The 17,177-nt window shown below is 49.3% G+C and overlaps 2 protein-coding genes across 4 annotated transcripts in view; both read right to left on the bottom strand.

The window, feature by feature from the left end:
- Nucleotides 1–618: 618 nt before the first annotated feature.
- ACKR1 (atypical chemokine receptor 1 (Duffy blood group)) lies at nucleotides 619–3,378 on the bottom strand. Its single transcript, XM_014848315.3, has 2 exons — nucleotides 2,078–3,378; nucleotides 619–1,641 (listed from the first exon to the last, which is right to left on the bottom strand). The coding sequence occupies exons 1-2, from the start codon at nucleotides 2,174–2,176 to the stop codon at nucleotides 640–642; spliced, it is 1,101 nt and encodes a 366-aa protein (XP_014703801.1). The 5' UTR covers nucleotides 2,177–3,378; the 3' UTR covers nucleotides 619–639.
- A 1,651-nt stretch (nucleotides 3,379–5,029) lies between these two features.
- CADM3 (cell adhesion molecule 3) overlaps nucleotides 5,030–17,177 on the bottom strand; it is a 29,899-nt gene continuing 17,751 nt past the window's right edge. The window contains exons 2-10 of one of the 3 annotated variants that reach the window (XM_014848313.3): nucleotides 16,927–17,028; nucleotides 14,702–14,842; nucleotides 14,024–14,176; nucleotides 13,213–13,350; nucleotides 12,683–12,853; nucleotides 10,277–10,367; nucleotides 9,671–9,840; nucleotides 7,134–7,259; nucleotides 5,030–6,212 (exon numbers count right to left, since the gene is read on the bottom strand). In XM_014848313.3, coding sequence (XP_014703799.1) covers nucleotides 6,094–6,212; nucleotides 7,134–7,259; nucleotides 9,671–9,840; nucleotides 10,277–10,367; nucleotides 12,683–12,853; nucleotides 13,213–13,350; nucleotides 14,024–14,176; nucleotides 14,702–14,842; nucleotides 16,927–17,028 — 1,211 coding nt within the window. In that variant the 3' untranslated portion in view covers nucleotides 5,030–6,093. The remainder of the gene's footprint in view (nucleotides 6,213–7,133; nucleotides 7,260–9,670; nucleotides 9,841–10,276; nucleotides 10,368–12,682; nucleotides 12,854–13,212; nucleotides 13,351–14,023; nucleotides 14,177–14,701; nucleotides 14,843–16,926; nucleotides 17,029–17,177) is intronic. The other 2 variants (XM_014848314.3, XM_044758320.2) reach the window with 2 other exon arrangements.

The raw sequence follows: 17,177 nt of genomic DNA, 5'->3' as shown, positions 1-17,177 counted from the left end.
GACAAATATACATATGCCCGTGCGCGCGTGCACACACACACACAGGGATTAGGGTCATGCTGAGGAATAAACCTTCGAGAGATGACTCCAAGGAAGTGGCTTTTAGAATTATCTTGATATGTTCCCTGGACTAAGTAAGTTCTCCCAGGATCCTTCTCTCCACCTTCCCCACCACCCTCCTGATCTCTAAACAAAGCCAACCGGTGTCAGTGGGATAGAAGGTAGAGAGGAAGGGTGGACAGGCCAGACAGGAAGGGGGTGTCAGGCTCTGGGCTTATCTTCACTCTTCTCCGTTTTTCTTTCTCTGGTTTCTATTCCTATTTCATTTGCCTTCTGCAGCAGCTTCTTGTCTTCCTTACCTGCTAAGTCATCTCTTCTAGTGTTTTAGGCTTAGCTGCTCCCCTCTTACTCTGGTCTTCCTTCTCTTCTCACTTGAGATGGCAGTAACCTCACACCTCAAGAGAACATCTGTGTGCCCTGAGGATGTTTGTACATCATTCACATTCTCCCCAGGCTAGCTAGAGGAACAGACGCTGGTAGGAAATTTTGGTGTGAAATCTCTCTCTCTATTCTCCTTCCTCTCCTCTACATCCACAGACAAAATAAGAAACCACCAGCTTCATAAAAGCAGCATAGACTTTAATTCAGCTTGACAGGTGGGAAGGATTTGCCTCCAATGGTGTCCAGATGAGAAGACTCTCTTGCTGAGAGAGGCAGGGAGGGTGCGGCAGTGCGAGTGGCCTGGTAGCAGAACAGGGCTAGGAGGAGGGGTGTAGCCACACAGTGCAATATTGCCAGGGCATCTGTCAGTTCCAGCAGCAGGTCCAGGGCCTGCTGGGCCAGACATGTTGACAATTTCAAGGACTTGGACCTCACCAGGAAGTCTAATCCCAGAAACAGCCCATGAGGCCACCAGAAAATGAACCAGACCCACAGGATATCAACCCAGGGACATGGTCCCCTGCCCAATGCCTTCTTTAGCCCCTTAGCTCCCAACAAACCCAGTGGCAACAAGAAAAAGATGGAAAAACAGGCTGCAGCATGTATGGCTGGCAAAACTCCTCGGCCCCGGCTGAATGTCAGGGTGCAGAGTCCATGAGGCACATCATTGGCCAGGACAGGCAGCCCCAGTAGAGTAGCTACTCCCCAGAGACCCACAGTGAGCCCCAAGGTAAGGCATGGGACTTGGCTTGCACTCAGTTTGGGGCCCAGACAGGCACGGCACCCTATCAGCAGAGCCAGGGCAAAGGCTGAGCTATACCAGACCAAGTGGGCCAGGTGGCACAAGTGGGCGCTGTAGACTCCTGATAGCCCTGGTGCCACAATGGGCACCACAATGCTGAAGAGGGCACTGCCCACAGCCAGCTGTACCAGGATGGGCCGGTCAGGGCAGAGCTGCCAGTGGAAGAGAGGTCTGAGAAGTGTGAAGAGGAAAGCTCCACTAGCTAGGATGCCCAGGATGCTGGCGAGGATGAAGAAGGGCAGTGAGGAGTCATCAAGCAGGATACAGGAGTGGCAGGGGGCAGCTGCTTCCAGGTCGGTGTTGTTATATTCCAGTTCATAGGAATCATTAAACTCATCAAAAATATCCCCTTCAAACACGAACGTAGTAGGGTTCTCCTCAGGCACCAGGTGGACACCCTGAGAGGGGGCAACCAGAACATCTAGTTACCCCACTGAAGAGTCTCCTCGAACTGAGTGAGAGGGTGGGGGAAGGACAGAAGGAAAGTGGGGGCTGGAGGAGTTGGATGCAGTGGGGATGGTGGAAAGGACAATGCAGGGAGACTCAGGGGCCTGTGGAGGAAGAAAGAGCCATGGAAAAGCAAGTGCAAGGGTAGTGGGGTAGTGGACAGGACTGGGAGAGCAGGGAAGGAGGAGGTGACAAGATGTGGGTCGAACTGACTGAAAGGCAAATGAGGAGGAAAATAATGGGGGACCTCGGAGAATGGGGTAAGGAGAGACAGGAAAAAAAGAGGGAAGGGATGAGAGAGGAGGAGAGAAGGAAAGAAGTATAAAGACCCAAGAGTCAGACAGAGGCACAAAAAGGTGGGGGCTGTGGGCTCAGTCTCAGACTCACCCCGTGCATGCAGTTCCCCATGGCACTTCTGGGAGCCGGGCAGGCAGAGAAGGGCAGGGACTGTTCTGTCAGTGGCTGTGGTTCCAAGATAAGTGCCATGGACTAATGAAGGCCATCAGTTCTGGGCAGGGCCATGGGGTGGGAGGTGGGGGCATTCAGGAAGCTGCTATCCCACGCCCACTGCCTGCCCAAGACTCAGGCCCACATGGGGCACTGGCCAGTTTCCTGTTATGTTTGTATTCCTCTGGTGGGGACCTGCATTTGAGAAAGGAAGAAGGTGGGGACCAGAAAGTGGGTATTTTCCCAAAGATGGAAAGGGAGGCTGAGAAACCAGAGGATTTCCCAGCAAGAAGGGATTCTTCAAGCACAAGGAAGGAAGAGGGGGCCAGAGGTGAAGTGTGAAACAGAGATGAGAGACCTGCTGGGAAATAGGAGGGAAAGGGCAGCTGATGACTTTCGCTGCTCCACCATTCCCTTCAACTTCATCCAAGGAAAGATGGTTCAAAAGCGATGTGTTTGTGGGAAGGGGTGTCAGTGGTGCTTGTGGTTGGATCCATGTGATGCTGTCAACCTGAATGGTATGTGTGTGGGCGGGGCTCTTTGTGTAACAGAAGGGGGTATATAAACGTACTTATCTATCCGTGTGTGTGTGGCTGTGTGTTGTGTATTGTGTGCACACATCTGAGCGCTAGGCATTACGCAGGTGTCTAGGTGTGTCATGCTGTCTCCGGGTCTGGGTGTTTCAGTGTGAGAGGAGGGAGGGCTGGGGGTGACTGTCAAGGCTGCGTAATGAAACTGCTTCAGGGAGCAGTTGGGCATTTGTCTAGCCACCTATGGGCACAGTGAATGCAGCTTCCATACCAAGCAGAACACATGGTCTGACAAGTTAAAGCAGGCTCTGGGGGACAATGGGACAGCATATTTTAAAATGGGACTGTTGCCTATGGAGTAATCCCTATTCATATTTCTGTTGGGGGACATAAAGGCTCTGGAACTGCTACTTTGGCCTGGCATCTCAGCAATATGTAAAGTTTCTTATGAGGGGGAGAGCTTCTATCTCTCTCCACACCACAGAGAGAAAGGGCTTCCACCCTGCAGGCAGATCCCCCTAAGCCAACATCTCTGCTCTTTGGTAGCCCCTTCTCCACCCCGCCCCACCCCACCCCCACTGCTTTCACATGAGCTCTGCTGTTTCATCCCCACCCCTGCATCTTATTTCCTCTGTTGGAGAGACAGCCTGGACATTGGGAGGAGTGAGTCACGGAGTCCGAGTCAGAATGATGAGACAGAGAGGGCTGCTTAGGTGACACTGTTTCACTTGTCTAAGGAAGCATGAGATGTTTTAACTCCAGTTCAACCAAGTAGCTCTTTCCCATCACATAGGGGTTCCTGAAGGTGGAGTAGGAAGCAAAGATGCAAAAGGATGGGTACCCTACAGAGATTGTCCCCTTTTTTCCAGGACACTAGCTCTAGTGTCAAGTTCAGCATGAAGGGGGTTAGAGAGTTACTTTGGGGAAGGTATGTTGAAGCTGTCCTGGAGTGGTGTTGGCCTTGTCTCCACCTTCATCTCCACCTTCTCCAGCACTGTCTGGCAGAGGGCAGTGGGGCGCAGTCAGATGCCTCACCCCAATCACTCTCTGGAAAGCAAGGACCCAGTCAAAGGGGGTGAACACACTTCTCTCCTTTGGAGAGCTGTATTGTTTCTATACAGAGACGCCCGTGGGAGAGAGGCATGGCAAGCCACACACCACCCCTGAGGGACCAGGCACAGGAGAGACCAGCAGAACAGCCCTTAAACACACGCGTCCCAAAAGGAGCAAGAGCAACAAGAAGGAGGCAGCTGAGCGACGTGGATAATCCAGATATATTGAGGGTGGCCCCTCTGAGATTAGCACAGGAGAGTTAGAAAGATTATAAAGATACACGATCCCCTCCCTGCTCCCTTCCCCCCTAACAGACGGACACACACAGCACAACAGCCCCTCTCCCCCCGCCCCCCGTACAAATATGGCTTCTGTGTAATATGGACAGAGTGGTTCAGCTCAAAGAGGAAAAGTCACTTTCCCAAAAGCGGGTGCTGGGAGACAGGAAGCCGACAGGCCTGGGGCCCTAGGCTGCCTTGCTGCTATAAGAGGAGGAGGCCCTGGCTTAGGTGGGGGACTACCTGTGGTGCCCAGGGCCCTAACCAGAGGCTGGAAGATTCACAAGGGTATTACCTGAACTGAAGGGGCGGGCAGACCTGCTGGATGCAGCTGCCCCAATTTTGCAGAGCCCTGGGTTGTCAGAGCAGGGAGGACATGCTGGAGGAGAGGGAGAGTGGCGCCAAGGGGCATCTGGGTCTGAGGCGAGGCGGCCGGCGGGGACAGGGAGAGTGAGCAACCTCATCGCCACGGAAACCAGCTTGGCCATGAAGGAAGACAGAAAATCAAAAGTGGGGGTGGAGATGGGAAGGAGACTGGAGGTTTCACTCCCAGCTCTCAAAGCACTGGGTACGGACTATGGGAAAAAGAAGTGACCGTGGTCATTCCAGGGTCAGTGCCAGGGAGAGGCCTGAGGGGTGCATAGCAAAGGCTGTGGCACTGACTCCATGGCTCCGAGAAGGGAAATCGAGGCAGGGGTTGAATGTTCTGTGTTTTAAGGGAGAGACGAGATGGACAACTGAACAAAAACGCATCCTGGAACTGTTTTCTCCACGAGAGATGGGCACTGGGGGTGGCACGGAAAATACGAGGATGGAGCAACATCCCAGGTGAGGTACAAAGCCTGACCAGGAATCCTCCACTCCCAAAGCCCTTCTTCACATGTCCCACAGCCCGCCCACCCACCCAGGACCCCCTCTCTGTCTCTCACTCACACACACATACATGCACAGGCACAGAGACACACAGATGCACACATTCACACACTCACAGAGTTCACATTATCCCTTCGTTTGGGCAGGAAACAGCTCAGTGCAGTGAAGCTCCTTTTAGTATTTTTGTTGTTATGTCTGCCTGGCTGCTGAAGGAGGGAGGAAAGACTAAGGGACGGCTCAGGGAATAGGAAGGGGCACAGGAGGGCACAAGATGGGAGGGGCAGTTGCTGAGCAATGCCATAAGAGGAGTGGTTGCCGTGCAACAGTCCAGGGCTTGGGTGAGACTGAGGGGCCCCTCGGCGAGGGGGAAGCAGATGCAGTTCAGGCCCCTGAGCAGCGCCTCTCCCACAGCTGCTGGAGCAAGGAGGGGCAGCCTTGCTCTGCCAACCCCCAAGGGCAGTTCCTGCGAAAGGGGCCTGGCTTCACTCATTGTGGCGGGCAAGGGTAGACGGGTCCAACTCTGCCATCCTTCCTCTCTAAATCTACCCTTCTTTATAGGGACCCACATCCTTCCCATGTTGCAGCCCAGGGTCCCTGTATGGCTGCATGTCATCCGCAGGTCACATCTCTTCGGGGACCTCCATTCACCCCTTTCCCATTGTAGTGGAAGAGAGGTGTCAGGGTGGCACTTGTTTCTCTGTCCATAGCTCGAGGTGTGTGACTAGCAGATGAAAAGCCACCTCCAGCTCCTGCTCACAACCTCCCCATTTCCAGGGAAGTCGGGGAGCCCTCTGTTGTAGAGAATGGAGGGCTGGTTAGAGCCCCCCACTAAACCGGCCCTGTTCCTTTCCTGTCCTCACCCCTCCACCTTCATTCTCCTCCTAACACTCCAGGGTTTTCACTTTTCTCACCCCAGTGCCCCTGCCCCTCCAGCCTGGAGACGGATTTGATTTGGGGTTGTTACAAAAATAATAGTAACCCAAACGCAGAGAAGCCACGGAAAGGGCTGAGGGCAACCCTCCCTCCCCCCCGCCCTCCTCCCTCCCCATTCCAAACCGAGTACAAAACCGCACCCAAAGCAGACATTCTGTACAGGGGGTGGGGGGGCTGGGGAGCAAGCGGGAGGGGTGGCCCTGGGGTTGCTCTGTACAAGTCCGGGTTGGTGATGGCCCCAGCAGTCCCCACAGGGCCCCTGGGGGGCGCAGAAGGTGGGTGGGCACCCCTAGATGAAATATTCTTTCTTGTCGTCCCCGCCCGACTGCCCGCCTTCTGCGTTGATGATGGCCGTGTCTGCATCTGGGGCGTCATCAGAGCCTTTCGCCTCGTGGGTCAGGTAGGTTCCTGGGGAGAGATAGAGGCTGCTTCTTTCAGGAGCAGTTTCCAAACCTCTGAAGCCCCTCAACCCAATTTCCCACTCACCTACCCACCCACCCACATCTTGTTCCTGTAACTTTTCTCCTGCCTTTAGCTTTCTTCCTCCCCTCCTGACCTAGTTTGCATCTTGCTGCCAACATTCCTCACCTGACCGCACCCCTATGAATTAATGAATCTTGCCTTTAATTAGAATCTCATCCACAATACAGGCCAAAAACATGGTGTGCATGTATGCATATGTGTGTGTGTGTATGTATTGTGTACATGTCTATATGTATGTGTTTATGTATGTATGTGTGCGTGTCTATGTGCACACGTGTGTGTAAAGTGGTGATAGGGAAACCACTATGTCGGCTTCATGAGCGATGCATGGGTGAATGCAGATCTGGCTAGCATTTGATCAGTACATGTGGTCTGGCTGCTGGCTAGAAGTAATAACAGAGGGGACAGTCTGAAAGGAAGCACTGTGAGGAGAGGGTAGAGAGATAGCATGGATATAGGAGAGGAGATAAAAGAAAAGAGATGGTGTGGGGACAAGGGGTGGGAGAGGAGATCAAAGGACAAGGAAAATGAGGCTAAACAGAAAGGAAGAAATGGGGAGGAGAAGTGGAGTTGGGCAGTTAGACCCTGGAGGCAGAGCCACATGGGAGCTGCAGCTGACTGAATGGGAAGGTTTGCTTTTACTTGGATGATCAGCGACCAGGCTCCATTGCTGGCCTGGGGGTGCTCAGTTATCGCAGGGTTGGCTGCATTTTTTCTTTCTCAAACACACCAAGGGGCCAATCGAGTCTCCGAAGGCCCTTCCTACAGCTGACTTTTTCCTGCCAGCCCTGACTGATCTCCCTACGGGCTCCCAAGTTCTCCTGACACTTCCCTCACGTCTCTGACCTTTGTGCCGGATCAAGTAGTGGCCGAGGAAGATGAGCAGGATGAGTAGCAGGAAGACGATGAAAGCCACAATCCCGCCAATGATGGCGTGGTAGGTGCTGGAGGATGAGGGCACTGGACTGGGATCTGGAGGGAACGGGGGATGCACAGTCAGATCTGGGAAGAACCCTGATCTTACAGCATTTCTGATCTGGCCATGGGTAATTGTACATAGCAGAGAATATGGACTAACATCAGGAGAATGGAGTGGCGTCATCCAGCAAAGGGGATATGCCTTATTTTGTACACTAGTTCTTGAACAGTGTCTGGACATAGTAATTGTTTAAAAAATTGATGTATTCATGAATAAATAGATAAGTCTGCGCACCCTCAACCCTTTAAGGTGAGTTCATGGCATTGAAGCTTGACCTTGGTCAAAGATCACTGCATTAATGTCTAAGCATTAAACATCTATCTGTCTACCTGCGATCAGAGAGAGAAGGAGCATTGAAAAACTGGGTGGAGCCAAGAATTAGGCCCTCTGATAACATCTTCTGAAAGATGATAGGCTGTAACCCCTGTATAAAGAACAGCGCTCCATCTTGGCAGGGAGTTTAGAGTCCCAGCAAAACCCAAGTCCTCTAGCGTGTCTTATCACGGAGGTCCGGGACTCCGTCTCCACTTCCCCACCATCCAAGGGTTTGTGGTAAGGACAAAGACTGAACTGCTCTCTCCCATGATGGCCGATGTCTTGGCCATCAGATACAGAGAATCTGTCCTCCACAGTAGCATCCATAGAGGGTAGATTTCCACAGCAGACTGGGCCAGTCATGCCAAGGATGGCACCAGCCACAGCCAGAGTCCCAAATATCTGAGGAGATAGTGCACAGGCCCAGGACACAGTCCTGATGTGCCCAAAATTACACTAGCTGTAGCTACAACTCTCCCACCCATGGGAGAGCTACTGTTTTTCCATAGACTCAGCTTGAGTCTTGATGCCTTATTGACTCCTTATACATTTTGTCTTTCCTACCTTATGTCTCCTCAGGCTTGACTGGGCCAGCTTTTTAGTCCCTTGCCTGTCTACGCCTTATTTGAAAAGAAAACATTTATACTCTGATTTTTTATGCTCTGCTTGGGAGGGAGTTAGAGGATGGGCCTGGAGGCTCTGTGATATGATGGGGTAGGTGCGATGGTGTAAGTTGGAAGAAGCAGAATGAGTTTACCTACTATCTTTCTTCCAGGGAGTATGGGAGACACAGTCCACATTAAAAACCAATCCTGGATAATTATTGCAGAGACTATGGAAATTGAAATTCCCTAGAAAAGCAGAGGTTCCCATGGCCAAAATGACCTCTGGGGTCATCAGTCACAGGTTCCTGTCTCTAGGTGGAACTCCATTTAATTTCATTCCAGGCTGGTGGGTGTCAAATCTGCTTAGGGTATTCCGGAAGAAGATGCAGTAACTTATTCTACCACCGGGTGTCAGCACTGGAAGCCAATGCAGTCAAATAGGACTTGACTTTCTAGCACAGGACAGGAGGATCAGTAAGAGACCACCCACAAGGGCACAAGAACTTTCTCTGACTGCCAATCATCATCAGAGTTGGTCTGGAGAGATCTGGGGGCAGGAACCGTATTTCAGTGCATCGTCCTGGCTCCTGGCATCCTACAATAGCTTTGTTTGTTGTGCTGAGGCAGCTTGCACATGCTGAGGTCTGCCCCTGGAATCAGAATCATCCCATCCAGACACTCTGGTTCCAAGATCAGGTTTTTTATCCCTGGGCAGCTTGGCTGCTATCCCCTCACTGCTTTAATGGGCATTTCAAGTAAGGGAGCCTCTGATATTCCCCTGACAATGCATTTCCCTTTTTCTAAGGAAAGGCTTCTAAGACTTTCTGGCAGGACCCCACTGCTGTCGTGGTCTTCAAAATATCTCCTGCCAACTCCCCACAAAGGAGCCTCTGCGCTCACATGTCACTTCTCCTAAAGCTGGGTTTTGTGGTCACATATTTGGTAAGAACTTCAGAGAAGGATCATCGTCCTCTAGAATATATGGCATCTGAGAAATGAGTCTGACTACCTCTTAGCATAGTACAAATGTATCTCTATTTTCTGCCTGGACCCAGTATAGTGTGTCCAAAGTCTGCAGAAAAGGAGATGACAGCAGCAACATGCATCCCACAGTAGTCACAGGAGAAGCAACCTTGAGGAGAGCCTGTCGTATCTACACTCACACTTGAGAGGCTGTGGGGCCGCTACACACAGAATTATTATTCTTGTTGCCAGGTAAGTGCAGGGATGGGAGGATGGTGTCACTTGGGTCACCAATGCTAAACAGAGGCAGATGAGAGTCTACCATTCTATTGATTTTTCCTTTTACACATTCCAGAGTGCACCTAGAGCCTAAGTCCTCAGGCTCTCCAGTGGTGGGCTGCTGTCCCTTTAGTCCACTCCCAAGCATGGTCTGGGATGCTACTAGGAGACAGAAATGAGAGTATAAGATGAAAAGAGAAAGGGAGCAGGGGGATGCTGGAGGAGGGCCAAGGAGGGCTCACCATGCACATTGAGAATGTAGTAGGCCTTGTAGCTGCCCATGTTGCTGGTAGCTGTGCAGCCGTAGGTGCCACTGTCACTCTTATTGAGGAAGGGGAAGATAAGAGCACTCTCCTGGGTCATCTTTAGCGGTGGCTCACTGCCTTCCTTCTCCCACAGGTACTGCTGCGGCCTGTGGAGGCAGAGAAATCCAAAGTGTTCAGGAGAGAGTAGGTCAGGGAGCTAAAGGGAGACAAAAATAACCGGGAGCAGGGAAGTCAAGGACTATTTGATGAAGGCTCAAGAAGTTATAGGGGCCAGAAACACTGAGCTGCTCAGAGATAGGGGGAGGGTGACCTCTAGAGGTTCAATTTGGGGATAAGGGAGATTTCCTAACTTGTCTGTTACTGTAACTTGGTTCCTTATGGGAACCTCAGGGACTCAGCCAGAGAGCAGCCTCTCCCTAATTCTGCTGCTTGGGGAGAAACCATAAAGGATGGACAGTGATAGACAGTGTCGGGGAAAATGAGAGGCTCAGACAGTTGAGAAGGAAACGGGAAGATTTTAAGTGAAGGTCACAATCTGAGAGTATGAAGGGGCATGAGAAACCAGGAAATGGATCTTCTTACACGGGATTGCCACGACCCTCACAGTGTAGCAACAGCTTCTGGCCCTCGCGGGGTTTTGGAGGGTCTGGCCTAATCTCTGCAGTCGGTGTGTCTGTGGAGAAGGAAATGGTGTCAATGCCAAACTCCCACACCTTTTAGGAGATTGTCCCAATCTCAGAATCACCCAGTTATGCATTACAGCTTCTACCCCTAAAAGCCTCAGGAGCCTGAGAGGCTGTGAACAAAGACCTTCCCCCGCCACCTCTTGTGAGCAAAGACTGCTATTGCCATTGAATGTGTGAGGGACTTGTACTGCACCCTGGTGGAGGGAGGATTCCAGAAGGTCTGTCCTTGGTGGAGACCCTCAGGATGTCTTAGAGAGCTGAGAAGAGGGGGGTCACTGGTTCATTTGTGCCTAGCACACTGTCTAGCACATAAAGGGGACTTAATACATATTTTTGGCAGAGCAGATAAACTTGAACTTGACCATTTACTGAGCTCACAACCTCTCCATCCTCTCTGCTCTGCAAGGGAGCATAAACTGGAAGCAATGCTTGAAGACAAAATATCATTTTTAGCGGTCAGGCCAAAAGTGAAGTGAGAGCTTTGAAAGAGCAAGAGATTGGGGTCATATTTTGGCTGCAAAAAGGCACTGACACAATATAGATGGGCTCTGCGAAGGAAGAATGGCATCTGCGACCGATGCCAAAGGGCTGCTTAGGAGGCTGGGTCCAGATGGCTGCATAGAACAATACAACCAGATGCTGGTTTAGAATGACAGATAAAGAGGCCGAGCTTCCCCTAAGGATAGGGCCAACCTTAACAACCAGTTAATGAACGTGTTTCAGTCAAACCAAACAGGACAAAGAGAATCAGGCCAGGTGAGAGAATGGGTGTTCTGGGGCCCCACAGCCATAGAAACCTCTAGCACAGCGCCTGGAGGATAGCATTTGTTGACTGACTGCTGATCACAGTTGGGCCTCAAAGGCCCTGGAGAGTAATTGCCAGACGGTCTGGTATCTAACAGAGAAATCTTTGGGGATCAGACGGAAGGGCCACCTTTAGCTCTGGCCAGAGACCAGGCTCATGGGAAGGAGCCCAGGCCAGGGCCTCACTAAGAACGAATAATCAGAGAAACACCTTATAGCAATATAGAACTTTGAAGTTTACATGGTTCTTTGACATATATTATTTCATTTATCCTCACGAAAATTCAGTGAAGTAAGCAGGAGCCACTAAGAGATGAAATGCTTTGGTGAAAGTAACATGGCTATGAAGTAGCGGCAGTGTAGCTAGAATCCAGGTTGTCTGATTCCAGATGGAGAGTCTGCTAAATGGAAGGTGACGCCACCCCAAACCTACCTCATGGTCAAGTTTCAGCAATGCGTCTAGCAATTGATTTAAATAGCACTGAGGTCAGGCCTGGATCTTCCATAAGAAAGAGATTAAGGGTATTAGTTATTTTAGAAGAACATCCAGCCTGTAGATAAGTTAGGACAAAAAATGCATTATTTGATCACTCGTTATCTTCTATCTTTGTACTTTGTTTTCTTTTCCTTTTGATTTCTCCACTCAGAAAAGTTCTTTTTGAATATTTCCAAATTTCCTTAGGTGAGAGGGGAAGTTTCCTGTCTGTACTCAAGGCAGATTCCATAGAAGGATGAGGATCCTTGGAAAGGTTAGGAGTAGTGATCATGACAATGGCCATTTCAGGGTGGAATCCCAAGAAAAATCACACAGCTGGGGCCGATCGGGGACTACCGTGGCGAAGGATCTGAGAATAATGATGCCAGAGAGATTGTGTTTTCCTACCACCTGTTTTTTTCTTGAAATCAGGGTATCTTAGACCCAGAAGAGCCTTTGTGACCTCCGTGTTCATCTTCTCGTTTAGCAAATAAAGTATCCATCTCAGTGGGGTTAAGTAATTTTCTTAACAACATACAGCTAGAAGGTAATGGAGGGCAGACTAGAGCCTGTGTCTTCTGACTTCTGATTTGCGATGGTTACCACTACAATTTACAATCTAGCTGCATAACACTGGCTTAGTCTAGGAGTTGGTAAACTTACTTGTTGGGCTGAATCCTGCCAGCTACATGTTTACGTAAATAAAGTTTTATTGGAACACGTCCATGTTCATTTGTTTACATATTGTCTATGGCTACTTTCTTGCAGCAACAGCAGACTTAAGTAGTTGAGAAAGAGACCCTATGGCCATCAAAGCCTCAAATGCTTGTTCTTGGACCCTTTACATAAAAAGTTTGCTGACACTTGGCCTAGTCCTGTCACCTCTTGCCTCATTGTTTTTTTTTTTTTTTTTTACCTATTCACTTATCTGTGCCTGTTGTTTCATTAAATGTCAGTGGCACTTTCTTTTCCCATTCCCCATCTCATACCTGATCCTTCTTCACCCACAAGCCCAGGACATACATAATACTTCGATGCGTTGAGCAGTGGATCTGTCAGCTCCCTTAAGAGATTCATGGTTCACAGAGCATATGATGTCTGCCCCATCATCCTCCCGGGTAACTTGGAACGTCACTGAGCTGCTCACAGTGAAGGTTTTACCATTGGGATCTTCCTGTACTTGGGTTAGTTCTCCTAGAGTGCAGAAGCAGACACACACATGCACAGACACACAGACACAGAGTGAGCCCTAACATACAGATATTGTGTGGGCCCCACGTAGACATACAGATGGTGAGTCTCAACTCAGACAAACTTAGAAAGTTGTGAAATGGATATGTACAAATAGGGAGAATGTAGGCCCTAACACAGATACACACACACACACACACACACATAAGTGTACACAGAATATCTGTCATTCCCCCTTTCTCCTTCTACACCACACCTTATGTGCACAAACAAAGATGTATAGACATGTACCCCTCTCTCAGCCTCTCTCCTCCTGACCCAGTACCACCTCCTCCCTTAACCCCAAGGTAGGAGGAACTTACCATGGAGCTCTTGGTCACCTTTCCTCCAGGTGAGCTGGGCTGCAGGCTTGCTACCAGAAGACTGACATTTTAGGGTGGTTGTCTCCTTTTCCCGTAATGATGACTTGTAGCCACTGATTGTGGGCTTCTGTGGGACTCCTGCCGTGGAAAGGGGATGGCCAGGATAGGAAGGAGAGGCACCATGAGGTCACATCTCAGCTCTCCCTGCTGAGACGGCCTCTCTGGGGTCGGGATACCTGGGTTTATGATGGGTAGAAGACTAAAGAAATCATCTTTCTCATTCGTCTCCTCCCTGAAGACCAGAGGGAAGACCTGGGGGGAGGACGTATGGTTGTGGGAGATATACCATACCTGAGATATGATACCCCACAGTGCAGCTGGGTGGCCACAGAAATAGTGTGAGGCTCAGGGAAGCAAAGAGGGAAGTTGAAATACAGGATCAAGATAAGAGCATGTAAGCAACTGGGGTACTCGTCTTGGAAATGATAATCATACATTGCATGCACTTCTCATGTTTCCATCTCACTATCTTGGGAGGTAGGTGGAATAGACATTATCATCCTTCTGTTGCAGCTTAGGAAATTCAGGCCAAAGAGAGTAAGAGATTTGTCCCAGAGCAAACAGTAAGCAGAGGAGAAAGGATTAGAACCCAGTTGTCTTTGCATTGTATTCCATTACAAAGGAAACATAGGCTGAACTTTTCCAAAATGATTGGAGACTTGCCTGGCTCTAGGGTGCTTCAGGGGCCCACCTAGGGAGATTTGTTTGTGAGGAAGCATGCTGCAGAGACACTGGGGTTTGGGAGCCTCACCGAGCACAGTGACGAGGGACTTGGCAGTTCTCACGGGCATAGTGAAGATGGAGCAGGTGTACTCGCCCTCGTCCGCCAGGGCCACATTGCTGATGCTGATGCTGAGCTCATGGGGAGTAGATCTAACCAGCTGAATCCGATTATCTCGAAGGGCTGGGGAAATCGGGAGATTTGGAAGCAAGGCTTTTACTGGCACCTTTAATGTTTTTCTCCCAATCCCAGGCCAGCTTCTTTGGGAGAAGGGGGTCTAGTGTGGTTTGGGGTGGGGGGAAAACTGCTCCTGGGTTTGAGTGGTCTTTAGGTTATTCAGTCACTTTCCTGAGCCATTGGGCACAGTAGCCTTGGAGAAACTCAGAAAAGTAGGTTGGATCTTGTGGGCTTCCTTGTGAGATATATGGGGCAATGCTGACATGCTGACATCAGCTATCTCTTAGGGCTCCTTTGGGGTGAATCAATCCAGGACCCTAAAAGACCATGCATGGCCCAGGGCTTCCTGAAGCCATATAATACTGAAGTTTCTCTTGAACCAGTTGAGGAGCCCATGGCTTGTTGCTTCCTCAAATAGCATACCTTCACATTTCTCAGCCTCTGGACTACAGAGACGTTTCCCCTCGGACTCTGCAGTTCCCTTCCTGAGCCCATGGTTCCCAAGGACAGAGATAACTCATGGGACACTACCTCTCTTCTCCCCAAAGTAGAGAGTCTGCTGGGCAGGGTTAGACCACTGCAGGGATGAGTCCTCGTGATCTTTCACTTGGCACTTGAGCACCACGGTGCCACCAGCCACCACTGTCTCATCCGATGTCCAGGGCTGACTGTCTGCAGGAGTAGAATAGGGTTAATTTCCTGAGGAAGCTCCTGTTCCTCCACCCACTTCTGGGCCAAAGTCCACCTCATCTAATTCAGACCATCCAAGGCCCAGGTCTCTGTGTTCTCTTAAGGCCTCGTGGGAGAAGGAGTAGAGGTGGGGCGGGGGAGGCAGACAGACCTTATTTCCTCTCGCTTTGAATACACAGAAAAACAGTCACTTGCTGAATCTTTGCTGAATGGACTGACAGGGCCACAAACATTTAGAGGAATAAAGGCACCCCAAATCTACACAGATCACTCCACATGTATCTTTTCTGATGCATTCTACCAGTCATCTTTGAAAACACACATATGCATCTGTCGTTCTGTGTTTTGCCTTCCTGCCACCACCTGCACAGAAGAGCAAGAACAAGAGAAGCCATTGTGACTAATAATCCTGAAACTAAAAGTGAGGGAAAGGTGAAGCCAGCCCTTGGGTTGCACATTCATTTACACAAGAGGTAGCTGTTAAAACTGCAAAAAAAAAAAAAAAAAAAAAAACAAATAAAAAAGATAAAAAATAAAAACTGAAGCATTTTGACACAGACTTTTCAATTCCTCCAACAATAACTTCCCTTCAGTCATCAACTCCCTTAACATATTCCTTTTGGGATCAGCACCACCCATCACCTCCCAACACCCAAACCCAAATCACCATCCTGATGTTATGGTAAAGAGTAAAAGATTAAAGTTTTCCCTTCGATGTGATGGAAATATGTTTTCTAATCTCTCTCTCCTTAGTCAAGTTAAACAAACAAACAAAAAGGACGAATAAGGTATCATATGGATGAGCCATTGGAATACTAAATAGAGTTTCTAGTTAGGCCTAGCTATGAACCCCTCAGCCTGTGTCACGCCTACTTCCTCTACCCAGCATTGTTCCATGTTCCCCACAGCATGGATTCTGATTCCCAATATTGATTTCCTCATCTTCAAGACTGACTTTCTACAACCCAATAGCAGTCACTTCCACAGAACTAAAATAAACAACACCTATCAGCTCTGAGTCTGAAACTTCCATAAAATTCCTTGTATGGTGCTAAATTACTTAACCAGCATTTTTCATCTCTGAATAGGACACCAAGAAACTTATTTCATACATTCCCTAATTGAGGAATTTAAAACAATCACCATGCTCCCTGCGGTACTGAACTTATCCCTGCCCTGTCTGCTTATTCCTTTATTTCTTGGTCATCAGAGCTCCATTTCCAAGAAACACACAATGACCAATCCTAGCAGAGAAGAGTCCCTGAGGAGTGAAGGTGGCATGTGTTGGAGTTGCTACCAAGCACCAATGCTTCAGGATGGCTGTCTCTGAATTGGAGCACAAAGCCTGGCTGCTACTTTTAATGTTTAGAATCATAAAAATTAGAACGAGGGGGATCTTAGGGATCATAGAATCCAATTCCCTCATTTTACAGATGTAGACAATGAGGCAATGGAGGTGAAGTGATTGCTTAAGATCATTCTACTAACCAGTGATTCTAGTTTAGACTAGAACTCCATTCTTCTGACTCTCAATGAAGTGTCCTTTTCACTGGAATGCTCCTCAAGCAATCATCTAACTTGAGAATTGAAACTATGATTTTGAGATTAGTGAGCCAGAGTCTGAGCTAGCTGAGTAAATTTGGAAGCGATATATTCCTTATATTATCTCAACAAAAGATTTGGGAAACCTTTCATTTACCGCTAGCCACATACCAATTTTTGACTGGTAATTCCGTTGTCCCTGGTTCCTTTTGAAGAATTCTACCTCAGTTGTATCTTTCCAGAACCTCTTTATTCTGAGGAATACGCTCCTCCTGGAATCATTTTATTTTTGGAAAAAGGTGTAGGGGATACAGAGGTCTCTGTATTGGAGCAAGGGAAGAAGAAGTAGGTGCCGGAGAAGTTGGTGGTGTGGAACTAAGAACTACAATGTCAGATGGAAAGGAGAAAGAGTGCGTGGTAATGAGGGGAGTGAGAAGATGGGGTGGAGGCAACATGAGTGGGAGATGATGTGAGGATGGTTGAGGGAACTGAAGGACGTTGAGATGAGAGGCCTGGATTCTCACCTTGACTGGCCAGCATGTCAGGGCTGCTCCAGACTGTGGAGCTGATGGCCTCGTCGAGTGGAGCCAGAGTTCCCAGCTCCAAATCCTGCTCCTGCCAGTAGCCTGGGGAGAGAATCTCCATCAAGGATGAGCCCTGCATATATGGTGCTTCAGTCTGGGATCTATACTTTCATTGTTGGGGACAGGGGAGAGGTTAGGCTCCTATGGAAAGTGAGTTCACCAGGATACCTAAGAGAAGGTGGGTTTCTCAC

The sequence above is a fragment of the Equus asinus genome, chromosome 25, assembly GCF_041296235.1.
Source record: "Equus asinus isolate D_3611 breed Donkey chromosome 25, EquAss-T2T_v2, whole genome shotgun sequence".
Lineage (NCBI taxonomy): Eukaryota > Metazoa > Chordata > Mammalia > Perissodactyla > Equidae > Equus > Equus asinus.
This window is presented reverse-complemented; position numbering and strand designations above follow the sequence as displayed.